Source organism: Corella eumyota, chromosome 1 (genome assembly GCF_963082875.1).
Source record: "Corella eumyota chromosome 1, kaCorEumy4.1, whole genome shotgun sequence".
In the NCBI taxonomy this organism is placed as follows: Eukaryota; Metazoa; Chordata; class Ascidiacea; order Phlebobranchia; family Corellidae; genus Corella; species Corella eumyota.
In genome coordinates this window covers 8,674,441-8,691,778 of record NC_137490.1, presented here as the reverse complement: position 1 = coordinate 8,691,778, position 17,338 = coordinate 8,674,441, and the positions used below count along the sequence as shown (strand labels likewise).

At 28.9% G+C, this 17,338-nt stretch overlaps 3 protein-coding genes across 4 annotated transcripts; 2 read left to right on the top strand and 1 right to left on the bottom strand.

Moving 5' to 3' along the window:
- Positions 1 to 2: 2 nt before the first annotated feature.
- LOC145740708 (protein disulfide-isomerase A6-like) lies at positions 3 to 4,117 on the top strand. Its single transcript, XM_082558538.1, has 11 exons — positions 3 to 244; positions 373 to 569; positions 1,452 to 1,578; positions 1,765 to 1,853; positions 2,086 to 2,252; positions 2,434 to 2,548; positions 2,730 to 2,861; positions 3,002 to 3,092; positions 3,186 to 3,331; positions 3,544 to 3,726; positions 3,837 to 4,117. The coding sequence occupies exons 1-11, from the start codon at positions 106 to 108 to the stop codon at positions 3,888 to 3,890; spliced, it is 1,440 nt and encodes a 479-aa protein (XP_082414664.1). The 5' UTR covers positions 3 to 105; the 3' UTR covers positions 3,891 to 4,117.
- Positions 4,118 to 4,727: 610 nt separating this feature from the next.
- LOC145753752 (uncharacterized) lies at positions 4,728 to 11,258 on the top strand. The gene is made up of 15 exons (XM_082570196.1): positions 4,728 to 4,745; positions 5,153 to 5,313; positions 5,674 to 5,811; positions 5,994 to 6,124; positions 6,299 to 6,457; positions 6,569 to 6,686; positions 7,114 to 7,267; positions 7,456 to 7,585; positions 7,919 to 8,029; positions 8,243 to 8,362; positions 8,628 to 8,814; positions 9,050 to 9,208; positions 9,696 to 9,805; positions 9,989 to 10,100; positions 10,428 to 11,258. The coding sequence occupies exons 2-15, from the start codon at positions 5,160 to 5,162 to the stop codon at positions 10,544 to 10,546; spliced, it is 1,902 nt and encodes a 633-aa protein (XP_082426322.1). The 5' UTR covers positions 4,728 to 4,745; positions 5,153 to 5,159; the 3' UTR covers positions 10,547 to 11,258.
- An 862-nt stretch (positions 11,259 to 12,120) lies between these two features.
- Positions 12,121 to 16,664, bottom strand: LOC145752715 (uncharacterized). Of its 2 annotated transcripts, none has more exons than XM_082569043.1 (5): positions 16,615 to 16,664; positions 16,047 to 16,164; positions 15,092 to 15,952; positions 14,128 to 14,278; positions 12,121 to 13,740 (listed from the first exon to the last, which is right to left on the bottom strand). In XM_082569043.1, exons 2-5 carry the CDS (start codon positions 16,143 to 16,145, stop codon positions 12,740 to 12,742), a joined length of 2,112 nt encoding a protein of 703 aa, XP_082425169.1. In that variant the 5' UTR covers positions 16,146 to 16,164; positions 16,615 to 16,664; the 3' UTR covers positions 12,121 to 12,739. The 2 variants fall into 2 exon arrangements, with proteins under 2 accessions (XP_082425169.1, XP_082425177.1); XM_082569051.1 differs by lacking the exon at positions 16,615 to 16,664 and adding an exon at positions 16,279 to 16,608.
- Between the last annotated feature and the right edge of the window lie 674 nt (positions 16,665 to 17,338).

Sequence of the window (17,338 nt, the reverse complement as noted above, 5' to 3'; positions counted from 1 at the left end):
TTGTTCAGGCCAAACTTTTAAGTTTTAAGATTACTTAAAAATGATTAGTTGTTAAGTAGCTTAAACGTTGCTACGTTTTTTTTTGTGGCAAAATTGCTATTAACAATGGACTCGCGGACTCATATTTATATTTGGTTAAACAGAAATTTTAAAGATTTAACGTTTTTAGTTTTAGAATTTTGTAGGTTTAGTTTAGTACAATTCAAATTCATACTTGGTCAAAAAATGTTAAACATAAATTTTGGTAAGTTTTTTTTATTGTTAGTTCTTTTTATTTTATGCTCTCTTCTAATAAAAATGTGTATATTTTTTCCATTTACAATTTTAATAAAAATAACCTGTTAATTAATTATGATTTAATTTTTTTTACAGTTTTATTATTACTGGGTGTGTCAAATGCCTTTGGTTTATATACATCGGATGATGATGTGGTGGAATTGACCGCAAAAAACTTTAGAGAGGAAGTCATGGAAAGTGATGAACTGTGGCTTGTTGAGTTTTATGCACCATGGTGTGGCCACTGTCAACGCCTGGCTCCAGAATGGAAAAAGGCTGCAACTAACTTGAGAGTAAGTTTGTTAGTTTACTTTTTAAAACAAAATAATAATTTTTTTCAAATATTTTTAACTAATTTTTAGGTGATATTGTATTAAAACAGTAGGCCATATAAGTTTAAGTTTTTTTTCTATATTGTTAACCATAAAATTTTAATGAGCCTATTTATATAGGTTTAAAATTAAATTTTTTGTATCATTACTTTATAGGCCTATATGATAATTTATTTTAAATATTGAAGGGTGTGTGCAACGTGGCAGTTGTTAACATAAAGAAAAATAAATCATTATCGAAAAAATACAATGTTACAAAGCCGGATAATATTATAGTTTTTCTAAATAATAAAACTCAGCCTGTCGTTTACAAAGGTATATTATATTAAAACTAGTAAAACATGACTGGATTTATGGGTATAGGGTTTTGGTAATATAGTTGGGTCAGCATGTTGATGTAGTGGTGTTAAAAAGTATTTTTAAAGCATTATATAAACATTATATAAGGTAAAAGTTCAAATATTATTTCATATAAATAAATATAGCAATATAAAATTGTTTTACATCACATTTCATTTATAAAAATGTGTAAATTTGGTATTTGTTTTAGTAGATATCACATATATTATTCATTTTAATAATTTTTATAAAAAATATATTAAATATATAAAGTTTGAAACAACACAACATACAACTCTGTGATGTAAAGGAAAATAATCAATAAAAAATGTTTTACAGTCAATGTCATGGTAAAAACATATCACTGCTTTTAAATTATGCCATGGTCATTAAACAACATTTTTTAAAACTTTTAAATCACCAACTATCAGTTTTTGTGTCACACATACAGCTTTAATTTAAATAATGTAGAAATATGTTAGAAGTAGTTTCATTTTGTTGTAGGGACTTGCTAATATTGGTGCAGTAGACATGGACCAACATCAATCTGTTGGAGCTCCTTATGGGATTAAAGGTTTTCCCACTATCAAAGTATTTGGTGCCAATAAAAATAGTCCAAAAGATTACAATGGTAGGCTTTGTAGTATTCTATGTTATTACATTTAGCTTGATATTTTACTTTTAATAATTTTTTCACCATTAGCAATGTCTATTTTTATTAAAACACAATCTTTTATTTATATATGTTTTTATTGTGATGACTATATTTGCATTTTTTTAGTGGTTGCTGAGTTTTAACAATGTTATATATATTAAGGTGCTAGAGATAGTGGAGCAATTGTTTCTGAAGCAATGAAATATATTCAAGAGATGGTTGCAGAAAGACAAAGTGGTGGCTCAAGTGGTGTTAGTAAATTAAAACTTCTAAATCAAAAAAATTGTTTTTAACTAACTTTTAACTTAACCAATATTTCAAAATGTATGTATTTTGCGTTAAAATTTTCTAATTTATATGCTTATTTTTATTGTGTTAAATTATTGTAATTTGTATGAGGTAATTATTTTTGCGCATAGAACTTTTTTTTTGCAGTAATTATAATTGATAATTACATATATGATAAAAATTAACAAATTGTAGGGAAGTGGTAAAAAGAGCAGTGGAGGAGGCAGGAAAAGTGGAGGTGGGGGCTCTGGAACAACCGATGTTGTTACGCTGACTGATTCCAACTTCAAAGATTTAGTAATGGATGGAGATGAGACCTGGCTGGTTGAGTTTTATGCACCATGGTGTGGTCATTGTAAAAAGTAAACAATTTTTTATTTTTATTGAAGGTAGTGTTTTTTGAAGAGGATATGCTATAATGTTGATTAAAACTGATATTTGTTGGTTGATTAAAACTGATATTTGTTTTAGAAAAATTAGAAATATATATAAAACTTTTTTTTAAGTTACTAAGTAAATCTAAGTTGTGAATTTGTTTTACAGCCTTGAACCTGAATGGAGAAGTGCAGCTTCAACAGTCAAGGACAAAAGTGGAGGAACAATTAAACTTGGTGCATTGGATGCCACTGTAAACACAGCTACTGCTAGCAAATATGGGGTTATTTAAAATTATTATTATTTTTAAAAATTTAAAAATTAGATACTTTAGTGAATCGTTAAAAGTTAAACTGTTGCTTCATTTAAAAAAAAAATTGGATATGTTTTAAATTAAATTGATAAAGGTTTATCTTATTATTAACTATTTTAAAAAATAATTTTTAATCAAAAGTTGATTGCAGATTCGTGGATATCCAACTATCAAAATCTTTAGAGCCGGGTTTAAGAATGATCCAATGAATTACGAAGGTGCAAGAGATGCAAGTGGTATAGTTAATGCCGCAATGGAATATTTTTCAATTGACCCACCTTCAGTAAGTTTTACTGTGTTTAGCATTTCTTTTAAACTAATGCAAAAGAAATAACAATTAAATATATATATTTAATTTCCTAAAATAAAAAAAACATTTTTTGCTTTAAAGTCTTTATTTTAATTAACAAACTGGTTTAACAGATTGATGAACTTGTTAGCCAAGAAGTTTTTGATGAAAAATGTAAAGAACATATTTGTATTCTTGCCTTTTTACCTGATTTGTACGACACAGGTAAGTTAATATTAAACCTATGTTAACTTATATTACCATTGCATAGGTTTGACCATTATAATATGTTTATTGTGAGATAAACTTACTTTGTAGGCAAAGATGGGCGTAACCATTACATTGAAACCCTAAAAAGAATGGGAGAAAAATATAAAAATCAAGGTTGGGGTTGGATGTGGATTCCAGGAAGAGCAAACGATGATCTTGAAAGTAATCTTCGAGTTGGAGGCTCTGGATATCCAGTATGTAATTCTTATATTTTGTTTTTGATGTATATACCTTAAAATTAAAAAAAATTAATTAGATTATTTAGTCTTATACCCTTAACATTCCTGAGATCTGCTATATTTAATATTTAACTAGAGTTTAATGTTTTCATACTTGTATTGTATTTTTTAAAAATATATATATGTTTATTGTTGTATTACTTTTATTTTGAATATGTTGTTTTTAGACTGTTGTTGCAATCAGAATTCGGAAGAATGTTTTTGCGAGTTACACTGGAGAATTTAGCGAAGATAAGCTTAATTCATTTTTTTCGGTTTTAACATATGGACGAGGCAAAAACACTTTTGAGCTTCCAGCCTTGCCTGAGCTTCCTACTCGTGATGCATGGGATGGGGAAGATGCTCCACCTGTAAGTTTTCATTTTTTGTTAAGGCTTGATTTTTTTCAAATTTTACTTCTAGATAAAAGCCAGTTTTATGAATTTAAAAATTGTTAATTAATCTAATTGTTCAACTTTAGCTTGAATTTGATGAAGAGGACCTTAGTGATTTCAAATGGGATGATGAATTATGATCAAATTTTGCAGTTTTATTTAGTTTTCACCAATTTTCAACATTAGTTTTTAACAAATTTAAGTTTGCAGACTAATATTTGTGCAATTTAAAATGCATTGTAGCATCTAGTTAATTTGTATCTAAAAATAGTAAAATTGGAGTTTTTGTTTTTTATTTATTAAAATACATGTCATAATGTGATATTTAAATTGGAAATTGTGAAAAGTAAAACCTATGTATCAATTATAGTTCGCCTATTTTTTTAGGGACCTCAACTCTGTTACGAAATTAAAATAATATAAAGATAAGGTGTACTAACATATTTAAAAATTCTTTTCAAAGAAGTGTGCTTGGTTGTAAAGGCAGATCACGTAAAATTAAAGTTGGCAATCAATCATATTGCAAATATATGTTGTAATTTAAAGTGATATTTAAATTTTTTATGATGGCACAAGGTTAAACAAATAATTTAGGTTTCTGGGGCATTAGTAAGAGCAATGATTCTACAAAGTTGGGCAAGTGGTGTAAATAAGCAAGTACAGTAAATGAAGCATATCGGCCAAAAAGACGCAAGTAAGAAAAATTTTGCGAAAGAGCAAGTAATGCAATTAAAAAAGGGGGTGCAAAAAAACTAGTTGTGTAAAAAATGAAAAGCAAGTAAGGAGGAGTTTAAAAGATGTTGTTTATTTCAAATGTTTACATAAGTTTTCAGTTAAGTAAAAAATTAAATAAAAATAATACCAACGCCAGCGATTTAGGTTTTAAAAATCACGTGATTTGTTTGCGTGACTAAAATCATAAGACATCACATAGTTAAAGTTGCCGTTTGATTTTGCGGTGTCTTGAAAATACTTACTAAAACTGACAAATTAAGGTAAGATAGAACATTAAAATAGAAATGTAGAAAGCTTATAAAAAATTCCCACCTTTTGAAAAGTTTTTTTTATTTTTAAACGAGGTAGATTAAGTGCTTTCCTAAGAGTTAAAAATAAAAACGTATTAGGAGACCATTTTGATCGTTTAATCGCAACACTTAAAACAAAAACAGAAAAACGAAGATATTAAACTGATAAAAGCTGAAAAAAAGGTTGTGTTAAAATAGATTTGGCTGCATTTTTTGTTTTTAATTATTGCGCTGGATTTTTATCTAAATGAAGGTGTTTGTAGTTGTAGCAGTTAGCATTTTTCTGTTTTTAATAATTTTATAAATAAACATAAAACCTATTTATTTAAAATTTTACAGGTTTTAAAAGCATTCTTAACAACCTATTACTGTTTTAGTAACAAAATGGGTTTTCTTCATTGCCATACATTGGTAGTGTTTTTTTTTGCCTGCTTTTCCACTATATATGCGCAATGTGTGGATCCCGGAAACAAAACTGTTGCATTGCCAATCTTTAACCCTGCACTTTATCAATATGGCCTTGAGGTAACTGTTGAAGGTAAGATTTAGGCATATGGGAATTGCAATTTAATTATAATTCATCGCCTATTCTTCTTATAACTAATTTTCTTTATTTTTACAATCTACAATTTTCATGATGTTAACAGTTCTTTAAAATATATATTTATGAAGGCCATACTAACTTTGTTATATAACATAACCTCTATAATCACCATATGTTATTTTTTTTTTAATGTGGTGACTAATATTGTTATTTTTACTATGACAGTTCTCGCTTTTTTTACTTTTATGATCCTGAATTTTTTGGTGTTTCATATGGTGTAAACAATTGATTAAAATTTAATTAATTTTGTGTATTTTTATTAACAGGAAGTAAAAAACCTATTTTGTGTTACAGATTTAAACGAAACCTTTGCCATAGACGAGTACTTTGACTTAGCTAAACAAACCGCTTTTTATTATTTTGATTGTTACAAGGGGACAACTAAGTATGCACTGGATTATGTTCAAAATCAAACTTTTGTTGTTGTTGATGGTAAATAAATGAATTTACATTTTATATTATTTAGTGACATGCTAGTAGTTTATAATTTTGTGCTGAACTTTTTTGGGTTGACGTATGAAAGCATAATTTAAATAATTTTTAAATTAAACTGTAATCTGTTATTAAAAAGAGGTTATCACTCTTTTAATAAAAATTAAACAAATGTTTTGTAGATAAATGTAATGTAAAAGATTTGTTCACAAATCAAGTAGATGCTAGCTTGTTTGGAATGGGAATAGAAAATGGACCTTTAAATATAACTCACAAGTTTTATCTAGACAGACAACAGAATAGCACTCACATGGTCAGTAATTTTCTAAATTTATGTTTTAGGCTAATAATTAATTTTAGCATTGTTTAAAAACATAATTTTTTTTTAATTTTAGTAAAATCCTTTCTTAGTTTAAATTTTTGTTTGTTTTGTTGTTCTTTTTTTTCTGCATTATTTAACTAAACGTAATTTTTGTTTTGTGTTTAGGGTAAAGCGATGATTGAAGGAATAGAAGTGGATCACTTTCAAACTTGCATGTTCTTTAATGAGACAAACCTTACTTACAATGCAGATATTTACTATAGATCGGATTCCTTAAAACTAAATGATGGCTCACAACCAATTCCCATGCGACTAATTCTTAATGTAAGCTAATGTTAACCTTAAATTTTTGTTTAATAAATTTTTAATAAAATAATAAGTCCTATTGGTGCAATTAAAAAAATGAATGCTATTCTTATTTTATTTTATTTTTAGTTCACAGACAAGGTTGCTTCCAAACTTTCAACAAAAGTTTACTCATACAGATTTTTTGACGTTCAAGCAAGGAAATTATTATGGTGGCCCGAGCTTCCTTTTGATATGGTTTGTAAAGGTATTGAAAAGTATTAAAAGCTTAAAAAAATAGCCTTTAGTGTGTTCTAAAATAAATTATTTACTTTAATAAAATTATCTTCTTAAAAAGTTTTTTTGTTGAATTAAAATTTAATGTTCTAAATGATATGTGTTTTCAACTACCAAAGTAATTATTAATTAATAAACATTTTTATCTTATGTTACCAATATGCTTACCCGGTGTTTGTTTTTTTACATTGCAAGTGGGTTGGAGTAATTTGAATAGCTTATTTTGTTCTTAACAACAAAGTATATATTGGTAGCCTAACAAATAACAATAATATTGTTTTAGTTTTGGAACTTTGTTAACTTTTGTTTATTGACAACATTGAATATTTTTAGTAAAAACACTTTCTTCATCTTTGTCAAACTGTTATATATTTTAAAATCTCAAAATTATGTTTTAGATCGAAAAGATATCCCCTCAACACCACTCCCACCAAGTTTGTATATGTTAAAGACTGAAATTTATATTCCTGAATTGAAAACTTTGATATTGGATAATGGTTGGTATGATTACAATAACAAACTCTATAGAGCAGTAATTGATGGAATAACAGTGTAAGTAAAAACCTCCTTTTTTACCTTGCAATATAAATATATAGTAAAATGTAATAAAGGTTATATAAATGTATACGTCAAATGTAGTATATATAATTAAAACTGTTAATGCTTTTTGCAACTTTTTTCAACAGTTTTTGTTAAGTTATTGTTATCTGTTTATAAAGGTTGTTGTTTTGAATTTACAGAGTCCATGATTTTCATCAAGGTGTTGAGTTTCAGATAAATGAAAGTGTTGGAAATTGTTCAATTAATTCTTTATCAGTTGGTCCATTCTATGATGTCAAGCAAGTTACAACCAAGAATAACAAAACATTAGTAATTGTTTTACATAACTTTTGACAATATTTAGCTTATGATCTTAACAATAGAGTTATAAATTATCTTTACATTAAAATGGCTTTGTTTATTTTGTTTTACCTAATTCAACAATCACAGATGGTGTTTTTAAAATTCAACTATAATTCTTATTTCTGAGAAGCTTATTAAATCTAGACATAAATATTAAATTTATATTTTTACCTAAAAGGTGTGCTTCAGTATATTTGTATTTATATTTTCAATTCAAAAGTACTTCAGATCAAATTCGAAACCTTATGTAATAAGTTCTGTATAAGAGTTCTAACATTAAACAGCTTTTGTTAAATTTAGTTTATGATGAGAACACCTTTAGACTTTTTAAACCAAGTTAATCTCACATATGGAGGTCATGGGGTATATTATGGGATTGATACTGATGCATGGATTGCTCCTCATCCTGCAGTAAGCATTGTTTAAATTTGTCCTAAATACTAGAAGGATATTTGTTAAACAAGTTAGAGCAAATCAAAAAAAAATTATAAAACAGAAACTGTTTATTTCTATTTTTTGAAATTTAATCAGAATAAATAATAATTGCTTCAATATGCAATGTATTTTAATGTACATGGAGTGTTTATTTAATTGTAAATAATATCTGTTTTTTGTTTTTTTTAGGTCCAGAAGGACTATTTGTTTAATGCTGACACAGCAAATCTTTACAACACTTATTTTTACACAAGAGCGACTGTTGGTAAACCAAAAATCATTGGAGTTAAAACCTTTTATATTGCAAAGGTAAAAAATTATATTTTTGTTATATAGTTTTTACGCAAAATTTTTGAACTGTAATTTAGAACTATAGTTTTATGTTGGATTTATTTTTACACATGTTAATAGTTCTTTTTTTATTCATTTGACTATTATGTCTAAAACAATTTAAAATTTGCTGAATTTTTTAAATTCAACTAGTCAATTTTACATTGCACATTGTGCAATCTTTTTTACATTCTTTAAATTTATTTTGTAAAACTCCTTAAAATGTCAATTTGATACTCTACAGTATAACAGCTCTTACAGCGTCAACCACACATTATTCACCCGTGTTTTTGATTATTCTGAATCTTTCGATCAACAATCTACATTCGATGTTTCTACTTGTTACAACGAGTCAATGAAAGAAACTTTTATCATTAAATTTTCATCCGACAATTATCAAATGATCACCCAAAATCCAAACGCTTTCAAAAGTAAAAAATTTTGTTAATTTTAAGGCAGTGGAAAAAAATTACTTTATAAGAAATTCTTTTTAGGAATGAAATTTAATAAATAAATAGAAATTAGTAATTTATTTCTAGAAACTGCCTTTATTGAAGATAAACATAATCATAAACAAACCTATTTTCTTGCATTTATGTATTTTAATGTAATTTTATTTAAATAGGCCTAGCAAGTTTATTTTTATAGAGTGTTTTATTTTTTTAGAAAGCTTAATTAAGATTGTTGTTCTTCATGCCAATATTTCTTTCAATCGAGTCAAATCCTCAATAACTTATGGATTAGCAGATACAATGAACAGTAATGGTGATAATACAACATACTTTTATGTGTGGGTCACATTACTTGGTGTTGCTCCAGCTAAAGGTAGTTATATGTATTTAAAATGTTGGTGTTATTATGATTTTACAGATGATATAAATAAGTATAGACAAGGTAAAATGAAAATTCAACATAATTTGTATCTTTAACCTTTTGTATGTAAAACCGCACAAAAAATTGAATTGCATGATTTTTGTTTTGAAATGTTTTTGTTCAAAAACATGAAACAATTGGGATTTCCTGTTTCAGAAAAGTTATGTAATGTATTGTACATACATCAAATTTTTTATAGCATTGAAAAATTAAGAAAATTATTTTAGACATGGATTTAAAATCAATATTATAAAATACCATTCTAAAATTCTTCTAGAATAATTTATTTGATTTTACTTAACATAAATTCACACTTTTTACCATAACCTTAAATGGCTTGAATTATTCTGTTTATGCAAACTCCAGTAGAAATTGTAGCACTTTGTGACTTTAATTAAAACTCGCCTAAAGTTTATTTTTATAAAAAAAATTGTTGTAGGTAATTCCATAGAATTATTGCCACAACTTAATCTAATTGAGGCTGTGCAAAACTTGCAAGCTGTTCTAATGGACAACAGATTCACTGTCTCTTTTGATGCAGTTGGATGTGTAAGCCATATAAGGGTTATCTATAGAGAAATATAAAAAATTTTAAATAATCCATCTATTTTAAATGGTTTTATGAAGGTATAAAATTTGTTTATCTAAAAACGTTTATTAACTTGCACTAAAAAGTTTTTTTTTACAATTGTTGAAAATAATTTGTATATAGTTATTGATATTGTTTCACAGAACAAAACGCTTACGATGACAGCTTTTCCTGATTATTTCAAGAGTCAATCTGAACTTCTTTCGCCTTCTGGAACACCTCAACCTAGCCCACAAAGTCAAGGCCTTGGTACTGGTAAGTTAATTTAAGATTTTTTTTCATTTAAGTTTGTAATAAACTTTTGAAAAGTAGCTCAATAAATTTAAACTTTTAGTATTTATCTTCGAAACGAATAAACTGTCTATTGCTTAAGGTGTTAAACTTGCTAAAGTTTTTATTAAATATATTTAAGCTTAGTAAGTTAAGTTTTAATTTAAATATCTACAAACCAGCTGTGTCTATAGTTTACCTATAGTGTGTTAAGTTAAATTATAACAAACTATTTATTGTTATAATTTATAAATTTTGATTGACTTGATACAATTTATAGTAACCAACAATGTTGTTTGTTTAATACTTTAGGGGAAGTAGTTGGAATATCAGTTGCAATGTTGGTTGTGGGTGTTATTATTGGCTTCCTTGTTATGCTTTGGAGGTCTAAACATAGTCGTGGAAATTATGCTTATACAATGCAAGATTAAACTTGTGGGGAAAGAAGAGTTTTAATGAAATCAATTTCATTTAATCAATGTATTCTTTGGTGTCGCTTTGTTTTAATTAAGATTAACTAAATATGTGATCATTCCAAGAATCATATTACATTTTATTTAAATTAAAATCAACATAAATAATAATATTTTTATTGGGTATAACTTTCATCATAAAAAAAGTAAGTATATATTTTTATTATTCATTTAAAAAACACAATTTTTACCCATAAGGCCACAGCTTGCTAGATCACTCTAAAAGCCAATTTTGACTTAATTTTTTTGCATTGTTAATTTAGTCTAAAAGAAGTTGTTTCCTTATTTAGTGTAGTAATTCAATATAGTTTGCTTACTATCATGAAAGGTTCCTTTTTAATTTTTAATTCAATTTTGCCAGATGATTAAATTTAATTTTGAAATGTATTTTCACTGTTTTGTAGCTTCTGTTTTTTAATGTGTCTTAACTTGACAAACAACAATTTCGATGAGAAATAGCTGCCAAAAGTTTTCTTATGTTACTTTGCTTTTGCACGTTTTTAAAAAAATAAATCTACGAAAAGTTATACCTAGGCTAAAGTTACTTTAAAATTTTTTTTATTTTTATAACTTGCTTTTTAAAATGTGTGATTTAATTTGGTGTATTTTTAATTACCAATTATGTTTGTCTACGTACTACACGCTGTAAATATGTCAATTAAACATTTTGAGCTTACATTTTGTATTTCTTTTTTGAGAAATATATTGTTTGGTAAACATATTCTATAGGTAAGATTTATTATTATTTTGTTTAATATATTGGTTATACGAACATTGTCTTTTAAATGCACTTCAATATCGATGATTTAATTTTTTGGTTAACTGCTTACCCCTTTAAAGCAGTAAAATTTTTCGGTGAGAACATTTAGCGTTTTTGTATAGAAAACATCTTCATGTTATCGTTCAATCAAAAAAACGTGATCATATTACTTTGTTTCCGCTAGCAGCTGCATTTATAGTCCTGGAAAAGTGTACCAAGTTTAGAATCATTGCTTTTCGGCACTGCTTTTCTGCACATAAACATTGCTATAAATGATCTTTACAGAGTGCTATAACACAAACAGCAACTATATTTTAAAAGTTACAAGACGGTGGTATAAAATTTAGCTAGAAAAACTTTTTTTTACAATTTGATAATTGTTTGTTGTAAAGTAATAGTAAAAAACATTAAGGCAAGTAGGTACTAGGCCTTCAATTTATATATTAATTGAGAGAATTAACATGTACATAACTACGTAAATATGTAATACAACGTAATTAATAAGGTGTCTTATTAGTTTAAAACGTACGATAAAGTTAATAGCATTTTTATAATATTATATTTTTGCCTTTTTTTAATTATTTTATATTGCAAATAAGTTAAAATTTATGAACTTTAGGATTAAAAAGTTTATATTTTACTTAGACGAAAGGGACTCTTTATGCTGTGCTATTAATGAAAGCAAAATTCACAAAAGCAACAAAACTCTGGAATGGCTTTAACTCAATAAAGCGCTTTTAAAATACGACACTATGTATTTTAATTTATTTATTTGTTTGCAGTGCGATACAAAAAGATAAAACTTTTTTTTTACATATAAAATATATAAAAGTAAAACACAATACAACTCGTGCTTATCTAATCACAGAAAGTTATTATAAATCTCATAGAAATCACAAAAGTATTAAATAAAAATTGGGAAAACACTATTTTATATTCAACAATTAAACTATGTATGCTATAACAGTGCTTTGCAAAATCGACTAAATAAAAAAGCGCAATAGTATAGGAAAAGCGTGTGAAAATTGCGTTTTATGGTACAAAAACAAAGTACTTTTTATTCCTAGAGCATGATAAAATAGTAGGCCTTAATAATTACATTTGATTTAAAAAAACTATGTTTGTTATTTGCTGCTATAGGTAGTCGCTATATACAATAATTAAATACCACAACAGATTCCGTAGATGAGAATGTAAAATATCGACTATTAAAAAACAGAAATGAGGTTTAGAAAGTTAAAGGTAAAGAAAAATACTGAGGCTGGAAAATAAGAGAATACTGATGAAATAAACACTTTTAAATAACGGACACAGCTAAAGGGCTGCATTGCAATACTAAAAATTATGAAAAGAGAGAATCATATTTGTAGATAGAGCTATTTCGATCCTTTTCAAGATCTAAAGGCAGAGGTGGTCGGAAATTCACCACTTGTTTTGGGCGAACTTGTTGCACTGTTACCAGGTAAATAAATGTCGTTCGATTTTCTTTGGATCAAACCAAAACTTTCGCCAATGTCGCTTAAGGACATCACGTTGTTGTTCTGCTGAAAATCGTTGGTGTTTAAAAGGTTGTCGTCCTGTTTTTCACACAAGATTTCATCGAGACCGGCTGAGATTGGGACCCATTGCTCGGGTATTTCAATCTGGCGACCAGTTACAGTTAAATCAAGGTCCACAATATCACCTAAAAACCCTTCTAAATCGTCTGTGCCTGGCTGGGCAGAACCTCCAGACATAAGGTCCAGGCCTAGGTCCGGTAAAAAGTTTTCAGGATTCTCTGAATTTTTTTCTAAGCGATCAAACTGATCGCTAAGCGACGGAGACTGAAAATCAAGCTCAGGAAAACTCCAGTTCTCGTTCTCGCGCATATTTGGATTCTGGTAACTTTTGTTTTGACACAAATTTTCGTCATTAACATGTGGTTTAGTTGGTCTTGTGTAAACTAAGGCATCATGAGCGCGAAGTGCAGCGGACCCGACATCAGAAGCAAAAAGTGTTGCTTGGTCAACTAATTCTTCTCTCGGTGACGTAGTAGAAGTTGTTGTCGACGGAATTGACGCAACGGTCAGATCCGTGCCATCCAACAAATCACTAAAAATCGAATTCCAATTAAAGTCGCCTTTAAGGGAGCCTAGCTCCGGTGCCTCTTCTTGCAAAAGACTTTTGTTTTGAAGATCCATTAACTGAGCTGCAGCGACCTCTCTTCGCTTTTTAACTTCTCGGCGGCGGACGACCTTTTGCGGAGTTGTTTGTTTGCGTTTCCGACTTGCCAGTGACTGTAAAAACTCAACTGCATCGTGGTTAATATTAGTGTCGTGTGTGGGATTTGAAGTTTGTTGTGACGATGTTGATGCGGACGCGTTTGGACTAAAGTTTCTCGAGAGCCCATTTGCTGTAAAATAAAAAGTAAATTGAAGTTTGAAAAACTACTTCATAAAAAATAAATGTTATATTTTTTTTTAAATTTTATGAGTAGGTGTAAAGCCCACAGTATTTACCATTCGTGAACTTTATTAAATTTTATTAAAACTTTGGGATTTGCTCTCCTAATAACACAAAGTCCGAGGGTATTAAATATTTTATGGCTTTAAGAGTACATACCTTAATGCCTGAACATATTTATTAAATTCGGAAAAACTTATTTTATAGGGCTGGCAAATAGACAAGCCCATGCTGGGCTTAAACAAACAATTATTTTAATTCCTTAAACTATTGTGTTTGACGCTGGCCACGCCGCAGTTTGCCTTTGTTCGTTAAATATTTCACACGTCAAACCCACCAGAAATGACGTTTGGCGAATCCACGTCGCGCATTTCTTGATAAGTGCAGCTCTGATTGATTTGCCACATACTAATTTTACCAGGCTGTTCTCGTTTCTTTTGTACCTTGCTGAAATAGTCGCTGTGCGTAAGGTTCGCTTTAACTGAATTCTAAAAAACAAAAAAAAATTAACACGCTTAAATTTATTATCGACCAATTTAATCGATTCCTAGTTATTGTGGTTTATTTAATAAATTACGTTTTATTGGGTGACATAACATTGGTGTGAAATATATGTGATTAACACGAACAATGAGGCCGTATAAAATCGATTTTTTGATGAAACATTATCCGACGAAGGATTAATACAATTGCTTTATTAAGATATGCGTCCTGGCATCATCACACAGAAATACAATACTGAATAACAAATATGTAGTTGTTTTTTGTCCTCTGTCGATATCCGATATATTGTATTAGGCAAGTGGGCTATATAGTGTATCTTTTGTAACCCAGATTTGAACAATAACAAAGAAATATTTCTTTCAGGCGCCGGACGCTTGTTTAATCTCCGATTACAAAACTACAAATATGCTCTCGAAGGTTTGTCTGTTAGGTTAACGTTGGGCCAAATTTAGTTTTCATGTCGAATGATATCATCACCTCTTTTTTATTCAGCTAATTGCCTTTTATTTATTGATTGCCGAAATTTGTAAACCAGGTGCAAAAAAGTACAATAAAGGTTACGTTAACCCTCCAAAGGTGAACATTCCCGTAATCGTGTCATTAATTAATAATTTGATAAGTGTGTTGTGCAATAGATTTGTTACGTCTATATAGGTTATTTGTTTTACGTTGTGCTTTTACCACAAATGTCACTAAGTTATATTTGCTGGATTATGTCAAAATATTTCGTTTTCATTTCGCATTTTTAACCAACCTGTTTCCACGTTAAAAATTAAATATTAGAATTGCGTACGTACCTGCCAACGCGGATCAGCATAACGATAATAAATAAAGTTGTCTTTGATCCATTTACAGATTCCGGGTAGTGACAGTTTGTGGCGTTTTGAACTTTCAAGAGCCATGGCAATTAACACGGTAAACGAAAACTTGGGTTTTACGTAGGGATTGTTTTTGTAGTCGACCTGTCCCGGTAAAACGTCAAGTGCACTTTGCCGCGGCGAAAATGAATAGTTTCGTAGCAGTGTGTCTGCGTCGGGTAATGCGTTTCCACTTTTCGACGTGACGGCGGAAATTTTTTCGGCGCTAAGAACGCCTTTGGCACCAAGCAAATTTAAATTTTTGTAAGGATTGTAGCTAGGCCCATTAAGAGTACATGACTGGACAGGCTCCTTACTCGAAAATGTTGGGATTATCACAGTCGTGGGATTCTGGTGTTGAAATTCTCCTCTTTTAAAAGTCTGCTGCGGTGCTGGTTGTAAATCGGCCAATTTTACTTTAACTTTTTCGGTTGAAATGTCGACGTTGCGGTAGTTGTTTAAATTGGCTGCCTTGCCTAATTTTCGAGCCGATGACGTCGTGTTGGAATTACTAGACACTGGAAAATATTGCTTTGGTTTTGTAACGGATTTCTTAGACGAGATTCGCTGTGGCATTCTGGTATTAGCAATTTTACCGAGTCTGATGGACGGCAGTAGCCCTGAGTTTTGGTTAATGGCTGGTAATGGCTTTCGTGATTTTTTAATGATGTTATTGTATTGGTGCTGAAGTGAATTGTTCTCCCCAACGTCCAGGCCGTTACTCAAACTCACATTTAAATTCCAAAGCCAATGCAAATTGGTCAAACTATCATCAAGCATGTCTGGATCGTGATTTGCTTTCTAAAATAACATATAACAAATACTTAGTCTATAGCCCCCAAATATTTTAGTTGTAATTACCCAAATATTAAGATTAATAGTTTTTAAATCGTACCGGTGGAGGGCACTTGGAATGCATGGCATGGAAGTTTCTCTTGAATTTTTCGTGTACCTCCACTCTTGTTAATCGATCGATTGTCGCCGTTGAAGCCATTTTTAACCAGATGAAAAGCCTATATTGTTTAAGATATAAAGGCTAAATAATAACACACATTACTAATAAAAACAGTATAACCGAAATGCACACCGTTTGCTATCTACATTTAACTATTAAACACACGGGTTACCTGTCTACTTAGAAAGCGTCGCTGTGGTAGCTTATACATGCGTTAAGAATTATAAATTTCTACATTCCCTTTTTACACCACTTATACAAATAAACATTTTTAACACTTTTTAGATTTAGTGTCGATTAAAAAAACACGACTAGTGGTTATAAAGCTACTTAAAAATTTAAATTTTTTTTGCTTAACGTATATACTAAACAGGTATGTTATTGTCTGTGTTGTAGCTTTAAGTTGGCAAAGCAAACTTTTAAATTATAAATTTTTGTTTAATTATCCTTAATGATTTACAAATGACTCACAAAACTAAACCTCTTACTTATGTTAGGGTTTACTTACTTTTTAATTTGCGTCACTGAAATCACGTCTACTCTGCGTGTTAAAGTCGATTACAGCTGATCTATTGTTTCCCTAACAACAAAACTAATAACAGCGCCTTAGCAACAGAGTTTCCCTATCATTTGACTTTTTTGTATAATAATTTATCCTCCAGATTTATTTTGTAATTTTTTTGTTATTAACTAACGTGTAATCCAAACTCACTTACTATAGAATGCATATTGTATAATTAGTTGAATAATATATTTTACCAAAGTAGTTTTGTAATATTTAAAAAAATATTATTTTAAATAATTTTTATTTTTTTATTTTAAACTAAAATCCTGGAAAGTACAAATAAAAAAAATCTACATATACAAAAAGAACAGAAAACATATGAAGTAGAATGAATTAATTTGAAAAAACATAAAAATTTTGAAGCGAAAACTAAAATGTATCCGTTGGTCCAATGTTTCGTTGAGTCACTGGGGAAAATGAACTTTTTCGGTTCTCCTATGACAAATTCCAATTTATTACTCGAACTTGATTGTAAGAAACATGTGTTTCAGGTGTTTTTATTGCTAGTGTGGGATTAAATTGGAGAGATCTAGGATTTACAAGTGAAAGTTCCTTTTTCGGCCATATTTCTCTATACGCAATGCGGAATCGTAATAAATTATACAAGTTAACTAAATTCTACAAAAACGGTATCAAAACTAGTAAAATAATTAAACTTGTACTTTTT

Bases quoted from the DNA above. Each gene is read 5' to 3' on its own strand.
- LOC145740708 (XM_082558538.1), top strand. From the start codon at position 106: ATGGACTCGCGGACTCATATTTATATTTGGTTAAACAGAAATTTTAAA. The intron at 2,549-2,729 runs GTTATTTAAAAT...AGTTGATTGCAG, and splicing joins CTACTGCTAGCAAATATGGG to ATTCGTGGATATCCAACTAT. The intron at 3,727-3,836 runs GTAAGTTTTCAT...GTTCAACTTTAG, and splicing joins ATGGGGAAGATGCTCCACCT to CTTGAATTTGATGAAGAGGA.
- LOC145753752 (XM_082570196.1), top strand. From the start codon at position 5,160: ATGGGTTTTCTTCATTGCCATACATTGGTAGTGTTTTTTTTTGCCTGC. The intron at 6,125-6,298 runs GTCAGTAATTTT...TTTTGTGTTTAG, and splicing joins AACAGAATAGCACTCACATG to GGTAAAGCGATGATTGAAGG. The intron at 9,209-9,695 runs GTAGTTATATGT...AAATTGTTGTAG, and splicing joins TGGTGTTGCTCCAGCTAAAG to GTAATTCCATAGAATTATTG.
- LOC145752715 (XM_082569043.1), bottom strand. From the start codon at position 16,145: ATGGCTTCAACGGCGACAATCGATCGATTAACAAGAGTGGAGGTACAC. The intron at 15,953-16,046 runs GTACGATTTAAA...ATGTTATTTTAG, and splicing joins ATTCCAAGTGCCCTCCACCG to AAAGCAAATCACGATCCAGA. The intron at 14,279-15,091 runs GTACGTACGCAA...TTTGTTTTTTAG, and splicing joins ATGCTGATCCGCGTTGGCAG to AATTCAGTTAAAGCGAACCT.